General features: G+C 33.9%; 2 protein-coding genes across 3 annotated transcripts; one reads left to right on the top strand and one right to left on the bottom strand.

Annotated features, from left to right (window-relative positions):
* On the top strand, window positions 1–3,351 carry LOC105324005 (ATP-dependent DNA helicase RecQ). Its single transcript, XM_066085251.1, has 4 exons — window positions 1–94; window positions 675–1,571; window positions 2,304–2,445; window positions 2,903–3,351. Exons 1-4 carry the CDS (start codon window positions 53–55, stop codon window positions 3,349–3,351), a joined length of 1,530 nt encoding a protein of 509 aa, XP_065941323.1. The 5' UTR covers window positions 1–52.
* LOC136275788 (uncharacterized) lies at window positions 2,580–6,213 on the bottom strand. Of its 2 annotated transcripts, XM_066085778.1 has the most exons (3): window positions 5,918–6,213; window positions 3,484–5,313; window positions 2,580–2,989 (listed from the first exon to the last, which is right to left on the bottom strand). In XM_066085778.1, exons 1-2 carry the CDS (start codon window positions 6,206–6,208, stop codon window positions 4,585–4,587), a joined length of 1,020 nt encoding a protein of 339 aa, XP_065941850.1. In that variant the 5' UTR covers window positions 6,209–6,213; the 3' UTR covers window positions 2,580–2,989; window positions 3,484–4,584. The 2 variants fall into 2 exon arrangements, with proteins under 2 accessions (XP_065941850.1, XP_065941849.1); XM_066085777.1 differs by lacking the exon at window positions 5,918–6,213 and having other exon boundaries at window positions 3,484–5,621.
* Window positions 6,214–17,448: the final 11,235 nt, after the last annotated feature.

Genomic DNA, 17,448 nt, shown 5'->3' with positions numbered 1-17,448 from the left:
AGTACCCGAGGCCTTCCGAGTGCAAGCACGAAGGCCTGGAATCCCCCGTCCAATGGCTGCGCTCTATGTTGAATCCAACATGGCGACTAGAAAGGTAAAATAACATAGACACACTTATAGTTAGACCTGTTTGGCCTTTTCTTGCTGGTTCATATGCGAATCAATAACATGGTTAGACTTGATACAACATTTTCTTCGCTTATTTAGCTTTATACGGCCCTGAACCGTCGATTGAATGTCCGAACGGGAGTAATAAGCGAGCCATGTATATCGCACAATATAAACAGTGATACATATCGACACTTTTGCTCATATATCTACTCATTTTTTAGGTAGACAAACATTTCAAAAGTTATTTACAGGTCATGATAACATACAAAACAACATACAATGCATAGATTCAATGGAATGCCTTGGTGTAATTGGTTAGCACACTTCATGCTTCAGAAGTTTATCATGGCATTTGAAGAGGTCCAGGTTCAAATCCTGGGGGTATTCCGCTTGCAATTTTATGTATTTTCAGTATTCATAATTATAATCTGCATGCTATCAGTTTTTAGATATAAAGTGAAGGGCTGCAGTTTCAAACCTTTAAATTATGAACTTGATTTCACAAATTCATAACAAATTTTACTCTAATAGGTATTCTTATATATTTTATTTTTTTATAACAGCTTAATGAAGATGACATTAACAAGGCACTTGTAAAATTTAATGAAAGAATTGGTTGCAAGATTGACAATCTGAAGTCTAAACAAAAAAATGCCCTTCATGATGTTGTGAATGGACATGATGTCATTGCAGCATTACCAACGGGTTATGGGAAGAGTTTGATTTATGAGCTTATTCCATTTGTGCTGCAGGACACTAAAGTTATAGTTGTTGAGCCACTCAATGTGATTATTAATCAGCAAATTAGCAAATTAGACGGTATGGCTGTACAACTTAAAGAGCTGAATCTGTGCAAAGCAATTACAGATGGGCATTTCTCCTATAGTTTTATCTACAGCCACCCTGAGAACATATTAGGCAAACCATCAGTGAACAAATTTTTTCAGTGCAGATGTTTTGAAGAGAACAGAGTTGTGATAGTTATTGATGAAGCCCATTGTATTTTGGAATGGGGAGATGATTTTCGTCCTGAATACAGTAAACTAGTTGAACTTCGAGCTGTGCTTCCTGAGGCAACATTTCTTTGTCTTTCGGCAACACTTTCCATCAAAGGTCAGGCTGATATAAAAAATTGTTTATCTCTGAAGGACTGTAGGATCCATGGTGAGATTCCAGTGAAGCCTAATATTTCAATTACTGTTTTAAGAAGACCTGCAAGCTCTAAGGATGTAACATTGTCTTACAGACATATTCTGGATGTCTTATTCAATGAACTGAAAGTTAAATTAGGTGCTACTCCACTGACTATTGTGTATTTCAATTCATCACTGAACTATATAGGATTTGCCTATGAACATGCTTGTCGAGTCTTGGGGAACTTGGTGTACAATGGAGAGAAGAATCCAGAAAATGCCAGAGTTGTTATGTATCATGCATCTGTGGAATATGGGAGTGAAAAAGTAAGAATTAAGAAATGAACTCAATGTCTACCCAAGTTATACGAGTATAACCTGGGTTGGGGCAATTTACGCTTTATAATCCGCGAAGCAGATTATAAAAAAGCGTAAATTGCCCCAACCCAGGTTATACTCGTATAACTTGGGTAGATATTGAGTTCATTCCTTATAATTTAATTTTCTGTAATTTACTGTACAAATTGAGTCTGTTTTAGTTTTAAAAATGATATTAATCTGTTCAAAATTCAAACGTAACGTCAAGCGGATTAGTACGATTTTGACGTTGGTGCATTGTGAAGTGTCTTGTGACGTGCAAACCAGATTATACAATTTTATTTAAATTTTTCTATCCAATCAAATGCCGCGTTACAACCAGAATTAAATTATTTGCTAATAACACAAGAATCACACAAGAAATCCTTAGTTTAAACAGTTTCACATGAAAAATTAATATGTAAAGCTAAGCACTGTACAGGTTTGACTTGAAAGTAAACTAGAAGAATGACAAATTCAACAAGGTCCCCAAAACATTTTGTAAATTTACATATGATTTGTTTATGAAGATGGTGTAAAAAGAATATTTAGAGATGGAAGTGCTATGAATTGTTTTTTATAACATATAATGGTTGAACTTGATCGAATGATCCCAAATTTTCAAGATGTCCTATGCTATTGTAAATCATCAAAAATAGTGATACTGGGCTCAAACAAATGAATTTGATTTTCTACTATCAGCTACGGGAATTGATATTTCATCAGATTTCCTCAGAGGACAGCCCTCTAAGGATCATATTGGCTTCTTCTGCCCTAGGGATGGGAGCAGATTTTGGCCGTGTGGAAAGAATTGTGCATGCAGGTCCACCTAAGAGTATTGAAGGTAACTTTTTTAGTGAATTTTATCATCTTAATATGGATAGAAATAAGTATTATTCCTCATCAGAATATAAAGGGAAGAAACAAGAACTATTTAATAAAAAACATGCAAGATGAATGAAAGTCGTGCTTGTGTAATTGTAAAGCATAAATGGTTTTAGGCTTTGTACTGACTGGCCAGACTGGGTCTTTCACTTCTCTTTTTAATGCAATCAAAATTTAAAACATAATAAATGCAGTCTTCAGGTTTATTGCTAAAAAAATATTTATATCCTGAAAAAGGACAAACTACAAATTATTATGTAAAAGTCATTCTCCTGCTACATATTTAATACTTCTATATGACAAATGGCTCCAATTGGTTTTGAGTTCAGTGAATAATTGATAATTCCAACTTAAAATGATATCCTATGATAACACTTATAGTATCACAGTAATCGAACAAGTTTTTCTTCCAACAGCTTATATTCAGCAAGTGGGTAGAACAGGCAGAACAGGGAAACAGGCAACAGCAATTTTGTTTTTCAACAACAGTGATGTAGGTAGGCCTGAAATGAACAAGACAATGAAGTCATTCTGCCGAAATGAATCAACTTGTAGGAGAAAAATCCTTAATGATTACTTTGGATTTATGGATGACACCAATGAGAGTGAAAATAAAGCAACTTTGTGCTGTAACATTTGTAATCCAATCTTAAATGAATGGTATTCAGTTTTACCTCTAACGCAAGAGCTAAAATCTTCCAACAACATTTTAAATAACTTGGAGATATCCCCTTACCAAATAGAATCAGTCATCCACAATTATTCAAGATATGTGGAAACAGACAGTTTCATTCAAGATTTTGGTTTGAATCAAGCACATGCAGAACATTTATGTACCATTATCAAATTAAGTGTGTCATTATAATGCCTTTCAATCGTTTTTGCTTTCCAGCACATAATTAAAGTACTTGTAATGAAAAAAAAATCAGTTGTCTTTATTTTTGAGTGGTGACCTAAAAAAGTGAGTTGGCTATATATTGAATTATAATTCACTTACCAGATTAAATGCCAAAGTCATTGATAATCTCGTATTGATGACCCCTGATCCATTCTTGCAAGTGTACAAAGTTGATATTTGCAATGGGACTTGTAAGTGGTTTTGTATAGCACTGAAGACTACGACCATCATTATTTTCAAAAGGCCTGACACGCAATAGCCTATGAATGATATTGAGCTCATCCTCTTCTGAGGAAGGTGTGCTATGTCGTTTAGCTCTGTAAAGTACATGTGTTGTTTTATCATAATTTGCTGATATTTGTCTCATTCCTGCTATGGCAGACGATCGAGACTGCACTGATGACTCTGTCTTATTTGCATGAAGAGACTTCAGATGCTCTTTTATCTCCTTCACAAAGTGTTCCATGTGTAGATCAGCTGGAATGTTTGTGTCTGCTTTGCCTTTCTGGTTAACAAAGAGTCCATAGAATGTTTCTTTAGCAGTCTTTAGGTCCAGCAGGGAAGTTTGCAAGAAAAGGAATCTTAATATTTCTAAAGCATACTTGGATCGGTTATTGTTCCCTTTTAAAACACACATGGTATATTTCATAAGTGATAAGACAATTTCTCGATTGGGCATCTTGATAATTAGATTTAAACACTGATATAAAAGGCCAATTTCTAAAACAGTTTTTCCATAACCTAACACGGAGTCATTTCTATTTTCTGAAACACACCTATCAACAGTAACTGGAACATTCAATATCAATTTTCCTCCATCAGGAAGCACATATGTAACTTGTTGGTAAAAGTTCATTGGCTCTGCAAGGTTAGCTTTAGCTTCATTCAGTATGAGAGTATCTATGAACTCTCCTAGAGAACTTGCAATAACTCTCTCTTTTTCTTCCTTTGTTGCAGAGGAAATATCTAATGCTGCAAATGCATGGTTAGGTTGCGAGTTGATCGTTTCCATTTCAAAGAAATGCATAACAGCATTAACTACATAACCTGAAATGAAGGAATCTGCGAGTTCTTTACAATCATTGTAATGATTTTTTACATCGTCTCCATTTGCTTTGGTCCTTCCCAATGTGATTTTCTCCGCATTTAGTGTTCCTAAAGCAGTACCACTTTTTCTGTAGAGAAGTTTGTAGAAAAGAGTTAATACTGACATCTGCAAATGGAAAAATTCAAATGTAATTGGAGTAAGATGTTCGAATCTATCCTTTGGTGTGATGGATGCTGCACGGAGTCTCTTTGCACCAGAGAACCTCTCTCTTGTAAGCTGATCCCCCCCCCTATATGAATCAAAATGTTGTTTCCTCCACACACATTTTCCACAACATTCTCATAAAAGTCCAAGATTTCTATTACATCGGAGTACTTCTGTTCATTCTTTGGCAGAACTGGTAAAGGAACACTTGTATGGACTTCAGAGATGTCGTAGTCATCTGGTCTGAGTTTTTGTTTAATGTTCTCTTTGACAGATTTAAAATTCTTGAAATACTTGCAGAATTTACATAGAATTTCAAGAATTACAACAATGTAGCAGTTTTTAATATTCTCCCAGTCTTTTTCTTGAGGTAAAAAAGTATTTGGTCCTAGCTCCAACAATGGCACTTGTGGTTTTGCAGTAGAAAGTAGGCTGAAGTTGCTGTGCTGAATAATGGCCATGGATGCAAACCAGTGTTCCATATGTGACTTCATTGTTTCTCTTTGATGACTAACATCAATCATAAAGTTCACATTATCTCCAATGAATCGAAATTTCCGGCCTTCCTGGACAGCATTGATTAGTTGTGAGTTAAAGTGTCCTCCAATCTGTTTTTGTGTTCGAAGCATGACACAGTGGGATGTTGTGATCCCTAGTGGTTGCAATCTGTCATACACCTTAAAAAAGAAAGGAAAGAGGATGCTCACTTTTTTATTTTTAGTTAGTTTTAGTCTGTTTCCATACAAGTAAATATCATTTTTAATGGGGCATCATAAAATACATATAATTTTTTTTTAATGTAGTACTTATTTACATTAATTACTTGCATTCAAATTGCCATCAAGATTGAAAGTAAAACTTATCTTACCTTAGTCTACTTACCAGCTTTTGCTTTAAAACTCAACAGAAATAAAACTTAATACAAAACATATAATTAGTAATCAAGATCCAATTTCATCATATAAAGGCATACTCATCATTCAGTACATAGAATGCACAGTAAATGATTGAATGGATCTTTGAAAGAACAGGATAAACATCAGCAGGGTTTGTCTGAAATGTATTTAAAATGTAAATAAAATATATCAATTCTGCTCAGTGCATAAAAATAACTGTTGGAAAGAATAGAATAAGCAAAATATGAAAAAATAAGCAATAATTGTCAAACTTGAAAACTTTAAACAACATTTCAAAAATTGTGAAAATAAGAACTTTCAACAGTAGTTAATTAAACATGAGAACTTTCAACAATAACAAGTATTCATATGTAAATTTCTTTACCTTCTGGTGTACTCGTTCATCAGCCAGGGAGATGGACACTACTCGTTGCACTCTTGAAAGGGAATTACATCTCCTCTTCATGAGAATGCCATACATCAGTCCTACTTCTTTTACCACATGCATGTAGTGTTCATCATCCTCAGATTTGTTAGTGCTTGTACAAACATTCAGCAAGACCTGGAGAAGCTGCCTCTGCTGAACATACATTTCTTCAATAATTTTTTCCCACTGAAAACTCCTCAAAGCTTCAAAATCAAGTTGACTTAAATAACTGTGTCCTTTGATACACATATATTTGGTATTTTCATGAATTTCTGCTAAGAAGAGTTTCCATAAGCACATTTTAAATGCTTTTACTTCAAGGATTTCCCTACAAATGTCTAATACATTACAACTACAAAAAAGTAGGGTGATGAGGTTAAGAATTTCTTTCCCTTGAAAGTCTGAGTAGATATCTGTTTCTAAGGGTCTTGTCTGGTTTAAAGCACATTTTAAAAGTCTTTGTGGTGTAGCCCCTTCCTCCAACAAATGATCACCATCAGCAATAACTTCAGCTGGTCGGGTAGAAGTAGTTCTAAAACAGTCAAGTTCAAAAGATAATAGGGGCATAACACTCATCTTTAAATGGAAGCAATTTCATTTATTTCTAAAAACTGTAAATTCACCAATGGAGTGTTCACTGCTTAATTCAATATTACATGTACATGTTTTTGTTTATTTTACAGCCAACCTATTAAGGTTATTTAAATGCACTATGTCTTAATACAAGTAATTATCAACCCAACTGAACAACCTAACTTTATACTGTTTGCAACACATACAACATGGAAAAAAAACCTCATAACTGGAAATGAAAGATCAGTTTGACAGTATCGGTCAATTTCCTGCTCTATTGGTTTAGCCAAAATTTCTTTCTCGACTTCAGATATACTGGTATGTAAGGTGTCCGAGGCAATGAATCTCCGGTAAAAACTTTTACAGGAAGCACCTGTCATTATAAATTGCATTCATAAGAATATGTTAATAAAAAAAACTTTAAGAGAGCAACAGTAGGGAATCAATTTCTGGACTTGCCTCTTATGAATTTCCAGTAGCCCTTTTTCACAATACATTTGTAAATCTTAAGATTTTAACTGTAATAAAGAATCTCTTACAACAAATTGTTATTCATTATCAGGATTTGGTTAATGTTTCTTTAGCTCTTATATTTTGAAACCTTTTTAATAATCATATTTTTAACACAGTACTTTCATATATTTTACAACCTCACCAGTTCGGTTTGTGCCCAAGTCTGCATTCATATCTTGAGCACAGTTTTTCCAATATTCATTGGAAATAGGGTAATCAGGAACTTTTTCCTGCATATAACTGGCCACATAATTTTTCTCTTTATCATTCCATCTGGAAGACTATTTGAAAGAGAACCTAATGGACATTGTGATATTCGTTCTGTGGCTAAGTGAATACTTTAAATCATTATACCACAGTTTATTCTTTTCTTATCTGAAAGTAGCAAGATAGCAGAAAGAAGAACACCTGACTAGAGATTCAAATTGCCCTGATAAGAATCCTAATTGGGTTTGTCCTACTTTCTTTTCTTTCACAAGTGCATGAAATTTATATATATATATTGATTCATACATAACTAAGTATATACATGCAGTATTTAAAATTTAAATATATTAATATAGCAAATCATCCTACAATTGGGGCTTTTTTGGAAGCTTGAACGGGGGTCTTTCCAGTAGGTGTCCCTCTACATCTCTTTCTGCTGTTACTTGACGTGTAGGAATGTTCGACATGCATAACCGAGGGCATCTTTTCCTGACATGGATGGAAATGATTGTGTATTTCCTCCTGTGTATTGTAATGAAACAGAAAAACTCTGCTGTATAAATTTGCTGCAGTGCTCAAAGAAACACAAGTGCATGAACTTGCATGTGTTAGTGTTTCTATCAGTATATGAGGTATTTAATATCAAAATATGTTACAACTTGTCCTACCAGTACCACTGGGGCTTTTTTTGATGCTTGGCCGTAGGTCTTCCCCTTGAGTGTCCCTTTGCATCTCTTTCTGCTGTTACATGTACTAGTGTATGAATGTTCCATATGCATGAATGAGGGCAACTTTTCCTGACATTGGTGGATATAATTTTCCTCTGTCTAAGATTAAAACACACAACAAACTATACTGAACTGCAATGCACATGGACATCATAACTAACTAATCAGCCATATCGGGGGCTTGACATACACTAAGTAAAGTGGAATACCTCCAGGATTTGAACCTGGACCTCTTCAAATGCCATGATAAACTTCTGAAGCATGAAGTGTGCTAACCAATTACACCAAGGCATTCCATTGAATCTATGCATTGTATGTTGTTTTGTATGTTATCATGACCTGTAAATAACTTTTGAAATGTTTGTCTACCTAAAAAATGAGTAGATATATGAGCAAAAGTGTCGATATGTATCACTGTTTATATTGTGCGATATACATGGCTCGCTTATTACTCCCGTTCGGACATTCAATCGACGGTTCAGGGCCGTATAAAGCTAAATAAGCGAAGAAAATGTTGTATCAAGTCTAACCATGTTATTGATTCGCATATGAACCAGCAAGAAAAGGCCAAACAGGTCTAACTATAAGTGTGTCTATGTTATTTTACCTTTCTAGTCGCCATGTTGGATTCAACATAGAGCGCAGCCATTGGACGGGGGATTCCAGGCCTTCGTGCTTGCACTCGGAAGGCCTCGGGTACTAGGCTAATCTGAAATCTGTTTTAAAATCGGACGATGCGTCTTACTTTGACACGTTCGGATTTGTTTTTGTTAGGTCGTTCTTGAAATAGTTAAGGTTTTTGTTAAGTCGTACTCCGAATCATTCGGATTTTGTTAAGTCGTACCAAGAATAATTCGATTTTTTTTGGTTTAAGTTACCATTGTTATTGGTTTAAAAACTCTGCTTTTTACAGGAACATCTAGCTTTACTCTCGACATTAACGGAAGACCCATTCGTTGCTTTGCAACGAGCTTTGCTCCAGTTATTATATATTTTTTCAATACAAGATATGTCGTATTGACTTCTTTTTTTCAAAGTGTTTGCACTTTTTAATCTAATCCGACATTCCTCTAACTCTAACCTCCGCTTTTGACGTGCTCATTAATATAAAAGCGGGCATTTGAGTCAGAGAAATCTCGGAATATTATCTGTCCAGTGTAATTTCACGTGTATGTTTTGCACACCACTCTTTTGAATTTCTATTTATTATTATGTATATGTATGTCTTATTTTGTATTGAACAACACACCACACACTGTAAAACAGTGCAATTAAAAGGGGTGGGGGTTCTAAGGCAAACAAGAGTAGAATGTTGTAATTTAAGTGCATGTTTGCATGATGATAACTTTACCCTAAATATTTGAATAAAGCAGATCTTTACCATATCACCTCCACTTAATTAATGAATTAAAAAACTCAGACAGGCTTGTGCTTAATCAAATAGATATATTTGACATGGTAAAAATTCAATCAAATTAAAATTAGAACTTTCGTCTGGCTCGCCGTTATGTATGATTATCGCCTGTGAAAGAGCATGTAAATCAGAGTGCAAGATGAAAAGAACTTTAAGTTCAGATTTTAGGTTAATGTTCCCTGATATCTGTAAAACATTCTTCTCAAGATTTGATTATGTCACAGAACCATTGTAATTTCTTTGAGATTAGTTTATCTTTTAATTTATATATATTGAATTTTATTGATTCATTTTAGGTAAACTTTACATGCAGAACACATCTACATTGTAAACAATTTTTACAGTAAGACAAATGTATGTAATAATTTTTACTACATGTGCCTCAGATCTCTCTCTCTCTCTCTCTCTCTCTCATGCTTTTAATCTTGGCAAAGCATCACAGAGCAACATCATTTTGTGCATATCTCTATCTAGTAAAAGAAATCAATAATGCTTTAAATTTCAAAGTGAGCATGCATGTATTACATATTTAAATTGAATATAAAATATGAATTGTTCCCACGATGTAATTTTCATGCTTCCATGTATGTCTTAATAGGAATTATTTTGGTATTTATTTTTATTAGGACGAAAGTTATTGAGTGATTTCAACTTTTTAATAAGTAATATTAAATATCTTCTATTAGGCCTTTTATCTAGAGATACAGGTATCACTTACATGTTTTAAGTCAAACTTTAATATGATCCATTTGAACAGCTGATACAGAGGTATTAATTATACCCTATTCAGAAAAAGAATAGGGGATATCGGTATCATATTGGTCATTCCTATGGTTTTTTATATTTGGTAATTACGAGAAGGAATCTAATATCGTAAATTTCTTTAGGATAATGCTTTCATTTAAAGTTACCATACCGTTTATTTTTTAATGTGATCTACAATATTTATTCAGAACAATTTGAATTTTATTATCGGTAATATAAAGTGTGAATGGCCGCGCTTGCGCGGGTTATTATCTAGTATTAAATATTTTATATTAAAAAAATGAAACCATTACGAATCTATGCAATATTTAAAAATTGCATTTTTTTTTTACCAAAATATAAAACAGAGAAGGCAGGCAACTCTTTCCTCGACGCCCGTCTACCTTGCTTCAATTTCCATTGATTGTTATTTGAAACCATGACAAATTATGGTATATGTTCTTATTAATACATTTAATATACATTCTTACATTTTATCTTTTCCTTTATTTTCTGATTTGGGAATTAATATATCGATCAAATTACTTGCATTTCTTTCAAGAACTGTGAACGCTAATGCCCGTTTCCCGCCTGCATTTTACATCAATATATTTAGGAATTTCTGTCAGATATTAAAAAACAAATTTATCTACTAAAAAGTATGAACAAATCCTAATTGATTATCAAAATAAAATTTGTAGTCAAACTATAAATTAAATTTTTAAACAAAAGTTTTGTTTACGAGGGGTCTGAAAAAATTTCATGAAAATCGGTCTCTATGAGTGAGGAAACTTTTATTTAGCGGCCGATATATATGTGCCTTAAAACTTAAATGTCACATGTTTACGTTAGATATTAAAGTAAAATTTCATTTTAATTCATATCTGCTTATTATTTTTCGAAAATTTATAAAGCAAAATTCTTTCTTCGGAATGTAGTTCGGTCTGTAGACATATATTCCCCACCGTGAAAAAACAAACCCTTTGGTAAAATATGCCTAATAACAATATTTAAAACCCTTAAAAGGAATTTTAGAGGGGGTGGGGATGCTTTAATTATGAAATAAAAGTTTTAACCCAAAAATACAAAGTTATCTCTTTTTGTTTGACCAAATCATTTCTATTTAATAAAAATATACATAAATGTTTAAATCATTTAAAACAAGAGGCCCATGGGCCACATCGCTCACCTGAACAGCAGTTCCTTGTAACATTACATTTCTTGAGAAGAAAATTTTTAAACATTTTTCATATGTAGTTCTATGTTAAACTTTAAACCCCGCCTGGGGCCCCAGTTTTGGTCCGAGGGTCACGATTTTTACAATTTAGAATCTTCACTATATATAAAAGCTTTTGTGTAAATATTGGCATTTCTGGTGCAGTGGTTCTTAAGAAAAAGATTTTTTTAACACTTTCCTATGTATTTCTATGTTAAACTTTGAACCCCGCCTGGGGCCCCAGTTTTGGTCCGAGGGTCACGATTTCTATAATTTAGAATCTTCATTATACATACAAACTTTTGTGTTAATATTGGCATTTCTGGTGCAGTGGTTCTTGAGAAGAAGATTTTTTAAACATTTTCCTAAGGTATTTCTATGTTAAACTTTGAACCCCGCATGGGGCCCCAGTTTTGGTCCGATGGTCACGATTTTTACAATTTAGAATCTTCACTATATATACAAGCTTTTGTGTAAATATTGGCATTTCTGGTGCAGTGGTTCTTGAGAAGAAGATTTTTAAAACATTTTCCATATGTAGTTCTATGTTAAACTTTGAACCCCGCATGGGGCCCCAGTTTTGGTCCGAGGGTCACTATTTTTACAATTTAGAATCTTCACTATATATAAAGGCTTTTGTGTAAATTTTGGCATTTCTGGTGCAGTGGTTCTTAAGAAGAAGATTTTTTAAACACTTTCCTATGTATTTCTATGTTAAGCTTTGAACCCCGCCTGGGGCCCCAGTTTTGGTCCGAGGGTCACGATTTTTACAATTTAGAATCTTCATTATACATACAAGCTTTTGTGCTAATATTGGCATTTCTGGTGCAGTGGTTCTTGAGAAGAAGATTTTTTAAACATTTTCCTAAGGTATTTCTATGTTAAACTTTGAACCCCGCCTGGGGCCCCAGTTTTGGTCCGAGGGTCACGATTTTTACAATTTAGAATCTTCACTATATATAAAGGCTTTTGTGTAAATTTTGGCATTTCTGGTGCAGTGGTTCTTAAGAAGAAGATTTTTTAAACACTTTCCTATGTATTTCTATGTTAAGCTTTGAACCCCGCCTGGGGCCCCAGTTTTGGTCCGAGGGTCACGATTTTTACAATTTAGAATCTTCATTATACATACAAGCTTTTGTGCTAATATTGGCATTTCTGGTGCAGTGGTTCTTGAGAAGAAGATTTTTTAAACATTTTCCTAAGGTATTTCTATGTTAAACTTTGAACCCCGCCTGGGGCCCCAGTTTTGGTCCGAGGGTCACGATTTTTACAATTTAGAATCTTCACTATATATACAAGCTTTTGTGTAAATATTGGCATTTCTGGTGCAGTGGTTCTTGAGAAGAAGATTTTTAAAACATTTTCCTATGTATTTCTATGTTAAACTTTGAACCCCGCCTGGGGCCCCAGTTTTGGTCCGAGGGTCACGATTTTTACAATTTAAAATCTTCACTATGTATACAAGCTTTTGTGTAAATATTGGCATTTCTGGTGCAGTGGTTCTTGAGAAGAAGATTTTTTTAACACTTTCCTATGTATTTCTATGGTAAAATTTGAACCCCGCCTGGGGCCCCAGTTTTGGTCCGAGGGTCACGATTTTTACAATTTAGAATCTTCACTATATATACAAGTTTTTTTGTAAATATTGGCATTTCTGGTGCAGTGGTTCTTGAGAAGAAGATTTTTTAAACATTTTCCTATGTATTTCTATGTTAAACTTTGAACCCCGCCTGGGGCCCCAGTTTTGGTCCGAGGGTCACGATTTTTATAATTTAGAATCTTCACTATATATACAAGCTTTTGTGTAAATATTGGCATTTCTGGTGCAGTGGTTCTTGAGAAGAAGATTTTTTAAAACATGCACCCTATACTTACTGTTTCGCAATTATCTCCCTTTTGAAAAGGGCTGTGCCCTTTATTTTAACAATTTATAACCCCCTTTCCATAAGGATGATTTGTACTAAATTTGGTTAAATTTGGCCCAGTGGTTTTTGAGAAGAAGTTGAAAATGTGAAAAGTTTACAGACGGACGGACAGACAGACAGACGGACGAACGGACGGACGGACGGACGACGGACAACGGGTGATCAGAAAAGCTCACTTGAACTTTCGGTTCAGGTGAGCTAAAAATCATACTTTTTAGACAATTTTCAAAAAATGACTTTTAGTTAGGTGGCTAAACAATGTTATCGTTCGCAGTCCTTTCGTTGGAGTGCATACGTTGGCCCGATGTAAAAGAGCGCTAAGTCTTGATAATTTTCGTTTATCTATTTTTACGTCTTTAAAGATTTAAAGATGTCATATAATTCTTAAAAGATAAAGTATTTCATGTTTGGGTAGCATAATAAACTTTTCTTCTGGTGACCTAAAATTGCCAAAGATGAAAGTATTTTCGTAAGTTTTGAGCGTCATCGTGTCCATAATGTTATTCGGAACATCATTTCGTGTATCCATGGGTCTGGTCACGGTCAAATAGTCCGACGGTCCAGTCGTCCAATGGCCTAGTAGTTTGAAGGTTCATTCGACCGAAGACCCACTAGTCCGAACGTTTATAAGTCAAGAGGTCCTGTAGTTCGAATGTTCATTCCATCAAAGGCCCACTAGTCCTAACGTTTATTAGTCCAAATGTCCAGAAGTTCGAATGTTCATTAATCCGAAGACCTATTAGTCTGACGGTAGTTTGAATGTATCACAGGAAATTAGTTTGACAAATCTTTTCGAAATTAATTCCAGCCAGCAAATTTTCATTAAAAAATTCGTCATTAGCATTAAATGCAAAAAGTAACTAAAATTACTCGAATTTAACCAGTTAATATTAAATGAATTTGGTTTTTAATACAAAAATTTTAAGTGTTTACTTTGGGTTTAATTCATTGCAAAATAGTCCTTGTATACAAAAGAGTCTCAAAGTACATGTATAAGAACTACGTTTTAACACCCCTTTAAAATCTGTATTTTCTAATTTACTCCCACGCTACTTCTAGAATACAATGTTTATTTTTCCCGTTTAAAATATTTGTACATATTTTATTCACTCACTTTCTTTAAATCTCATTTATTTATTTTTTGACTTGAGTTTATGTAGATACTTTAGGATTCGTTTTGTTTTTATTGTTCCCCGCTTTACATCATCCAAAGTCGAGTTTCTGATCCGCTCTGTTCTAAATAATAATTTATTGACCGAATAGTTGGACAGGGTTTAAAACCTCATGGTGGTTGGTCTCATAAACGTTTGCATGATCAAATGAGAAACGCTCCAATAATCATGTTAAATGTGCATTGATAAATGATAAACCGTTGTTAGATAATTTTGAGAAAGACTAGTAAGTGATTGACATATGACATCGATGTATTGTCCGAGTGTACGCATCCGTTAACTTTAAACAGCTTAAACAACCTATTCGATTACCCCATCGGGTACCAAGAGTTGCAGAGCTAATATTCTTGAATCATAATTATGATTTAAAAGCAATTAACTTGGTATTCTTATTTTGAAAAAGTTTAAGATCGAAAGCATAACATTTCTAATCGGAACATATTGTTCACGGACAACAAATGACAAACTTAAAATGCAGAAATCTAAATCTCAGACAAAAATTTACTATACATACAAATTTACGAAGATATTAGATATCTCATAAAGAGATAACAATTCATGCATTTTGTGTTCGAAACCTACGAGAACTTGTTTGGTTAAAATGATAAATAAAACCTGACCCTTTTAGTTATATCAACCTTCACAGCATTTACTAGTTTCGGACTAAGAACCTTCGGACTAGTGGGCCTTGGGCCTAATGATCCTTCAGGCTACTTGGCAGACCCAATGGGGACTGGCTGATGTTTACGAGTTGAGGTGGGTTGCATCCCTTCTCTTTTCTTAAAAGGGCATGGTCACGGTTTTGGTCAAATTTTATTTTTATGTTTTTATTATTTACAATGCTTGAGAAAAACATTTCTAATGATCAAATAAAATTTGAGAGTCAATCGGAGTTATAAACAAGATACAATTCTATGTCATGTAAAGAAGGCTCGTGCCCTGTTTTTGTTTACATAGGTTCAATATACCAGTAAAAAATTTTTCTTGTATATCTTTTTATTTATTTTAAGCATAAATAAACAGTTCGTAACATTTAACACATTCGTTTTCGGTTTAAAACTAAAAATTTTACTTCAACGTTCAAAATGTAAACAAATGCTTTGTTTACAAAGCAAAGAATTTCAAGCTCTGTAACTTGCTTATAATTCAACAAATGACCCTCAAATTTCGGTTGCCGATTAAAGATGCCGTTCTGAAGCATTGTTAATATTAAAATCGGAAAAAAATAATTTTTGACCAAAATCGTGACCATGCCCCTTTAAGTGTCAGTCGAAGACACTATTTTAATAAAACAAATTTAAAAAGACGATTAAGTTACATTATCGGTTAGTTATGTAATTAGTAACAGTGCGACATTTAAGTCCGGACATGACAAGGTCCGGGCTTTTAGCTACCCTTTCCGTTGGACATAGCTTACTTTTGTTTATATATCTTGGTGGGACATTTTACTTTGATCCTATCATGTCAGCATGAATGTACACATTGCTCTAGTTTTCTTATAATTGTCTCTCAAATATCAAAATCCCATGGGATTTTGGTGGGATTTTTCATCCCATCTCAAACCCCACCAAAATCCCATGGGAGAAAAAGTACTGTGGGATAAATTGTCCCATGTGGGAGAAAAAATCCCACAATTGTTAAAAGGTGGGATAAATTCTCCCATATAGGACAAAAAATCCCACAAAATAAAGAAAATGGGATATATCCCATGATTTTTCACATAGGATAAATGTTCCCATATATCACAGATATTTTTCTCATGATTTCTCATAATTAATTATTTTCTTTTGTTATTTCACCTTAATTTGCACATAACATTAAACTCTGTCTCATAGTAATTGATTGGATCAAGAACTGTACAAACATTTCATGTTTTCATCTGATATTAATCTTTTAAAGGCATGTGAGAATGTATTGTGTTGATTTTCCAAAATACTGTAGGTGATTGTTTGCTATAAAATGCAGATTCTAATCCTCAATTAATAGTTATTATTTGGTTCTTCATTTTTAATCCATCTAATTAGACTTTCTTGTTATCTATCTCTTAGGAACTTATAATTTCATTACATATTATATAGCTCTTTCTTGTAATTACCATATGCGCTTCCCATCTAAAATCAGTGTATAAAAAATCCATCCCGAAAAGAGATGAATATTTGGCACAATGATGTATAGATGGTGAGCGTCTAACAGGTGCAGTTCTTTACCTCAGCAGATAAGAATGACCTTTGTTGCTGTGCAGTACTAATGCAACGCTTAAAAAATACCTTCTGCAGATTGTAAGCAACCAAATGTTTACCCAATGATGACGTTTTTTCATATCTAATGCTCATAAACTTCATGTAGTCATTTCTCAACTCTGATCAGACTGATGTTCCCAGTGATGTTCCTAGTTTCCATCTTGGAGTGTAATAATTATGTTGAATTACGAACCCGATTGTTAAATACCCCCCCCCCCCCCCCCCTTTAAAAGAATTCGGAATACTAAGACAATCTCATATCATGTTTCATGGAGTCAGGTGCACAGAACAAGAACCACATCACCACATCGTCAATAACGGCGATTGTCTACGCCGCATTGTTACCCATTGAACGGATTTTTTTTTAAATAAAAGAGACTAAAATATAACATTTGCGAGAAAAAAATGTTTTATATTGACTTCAAAATCATGCTAAAATAACTGTATCAAGTTTTGTAGTTTAATTAAGTCATTAAAGTGAGACTGTTTGGGTTTTTTTTCAATGTGATTGTTGTTGTTTTGATACATGTAAGATGGTAACAAGACTTCAAATTGTCGCTAAGTTTAATAAATTTCACAAACGCTATTTCTATAGGCTGGTTGCACCGAACTCAGCTTGAGCGAGTTTCTGTACTTGTGTATATTACCTGCAAACAGTAGATCAAATAAGTGTATTTTAAAAATACATGCACATACATAGTACAGAAGACCAAAGGTGGCAATGTTGCAAACATCAACCCGTAATTATAAATTGCCA

The sequence above is a fragment of the Magallana gigas genome, chromosome 5, assembly GCF_963853765.1.
Source record: "Magallana gigas chromosome 5, xbMagGiga1.1, whole genome shotgun sequence".
NCBI lineage: Eukaryota > Metazoa > Mollusca > Bivalvia > Ostreida > Ostreidae > Magallana > Magallana gigas.
Note: the sequence above shows the minus strand (reverse complement) of the source record. Positions and strands in the feature narration are given on the sequence as shown.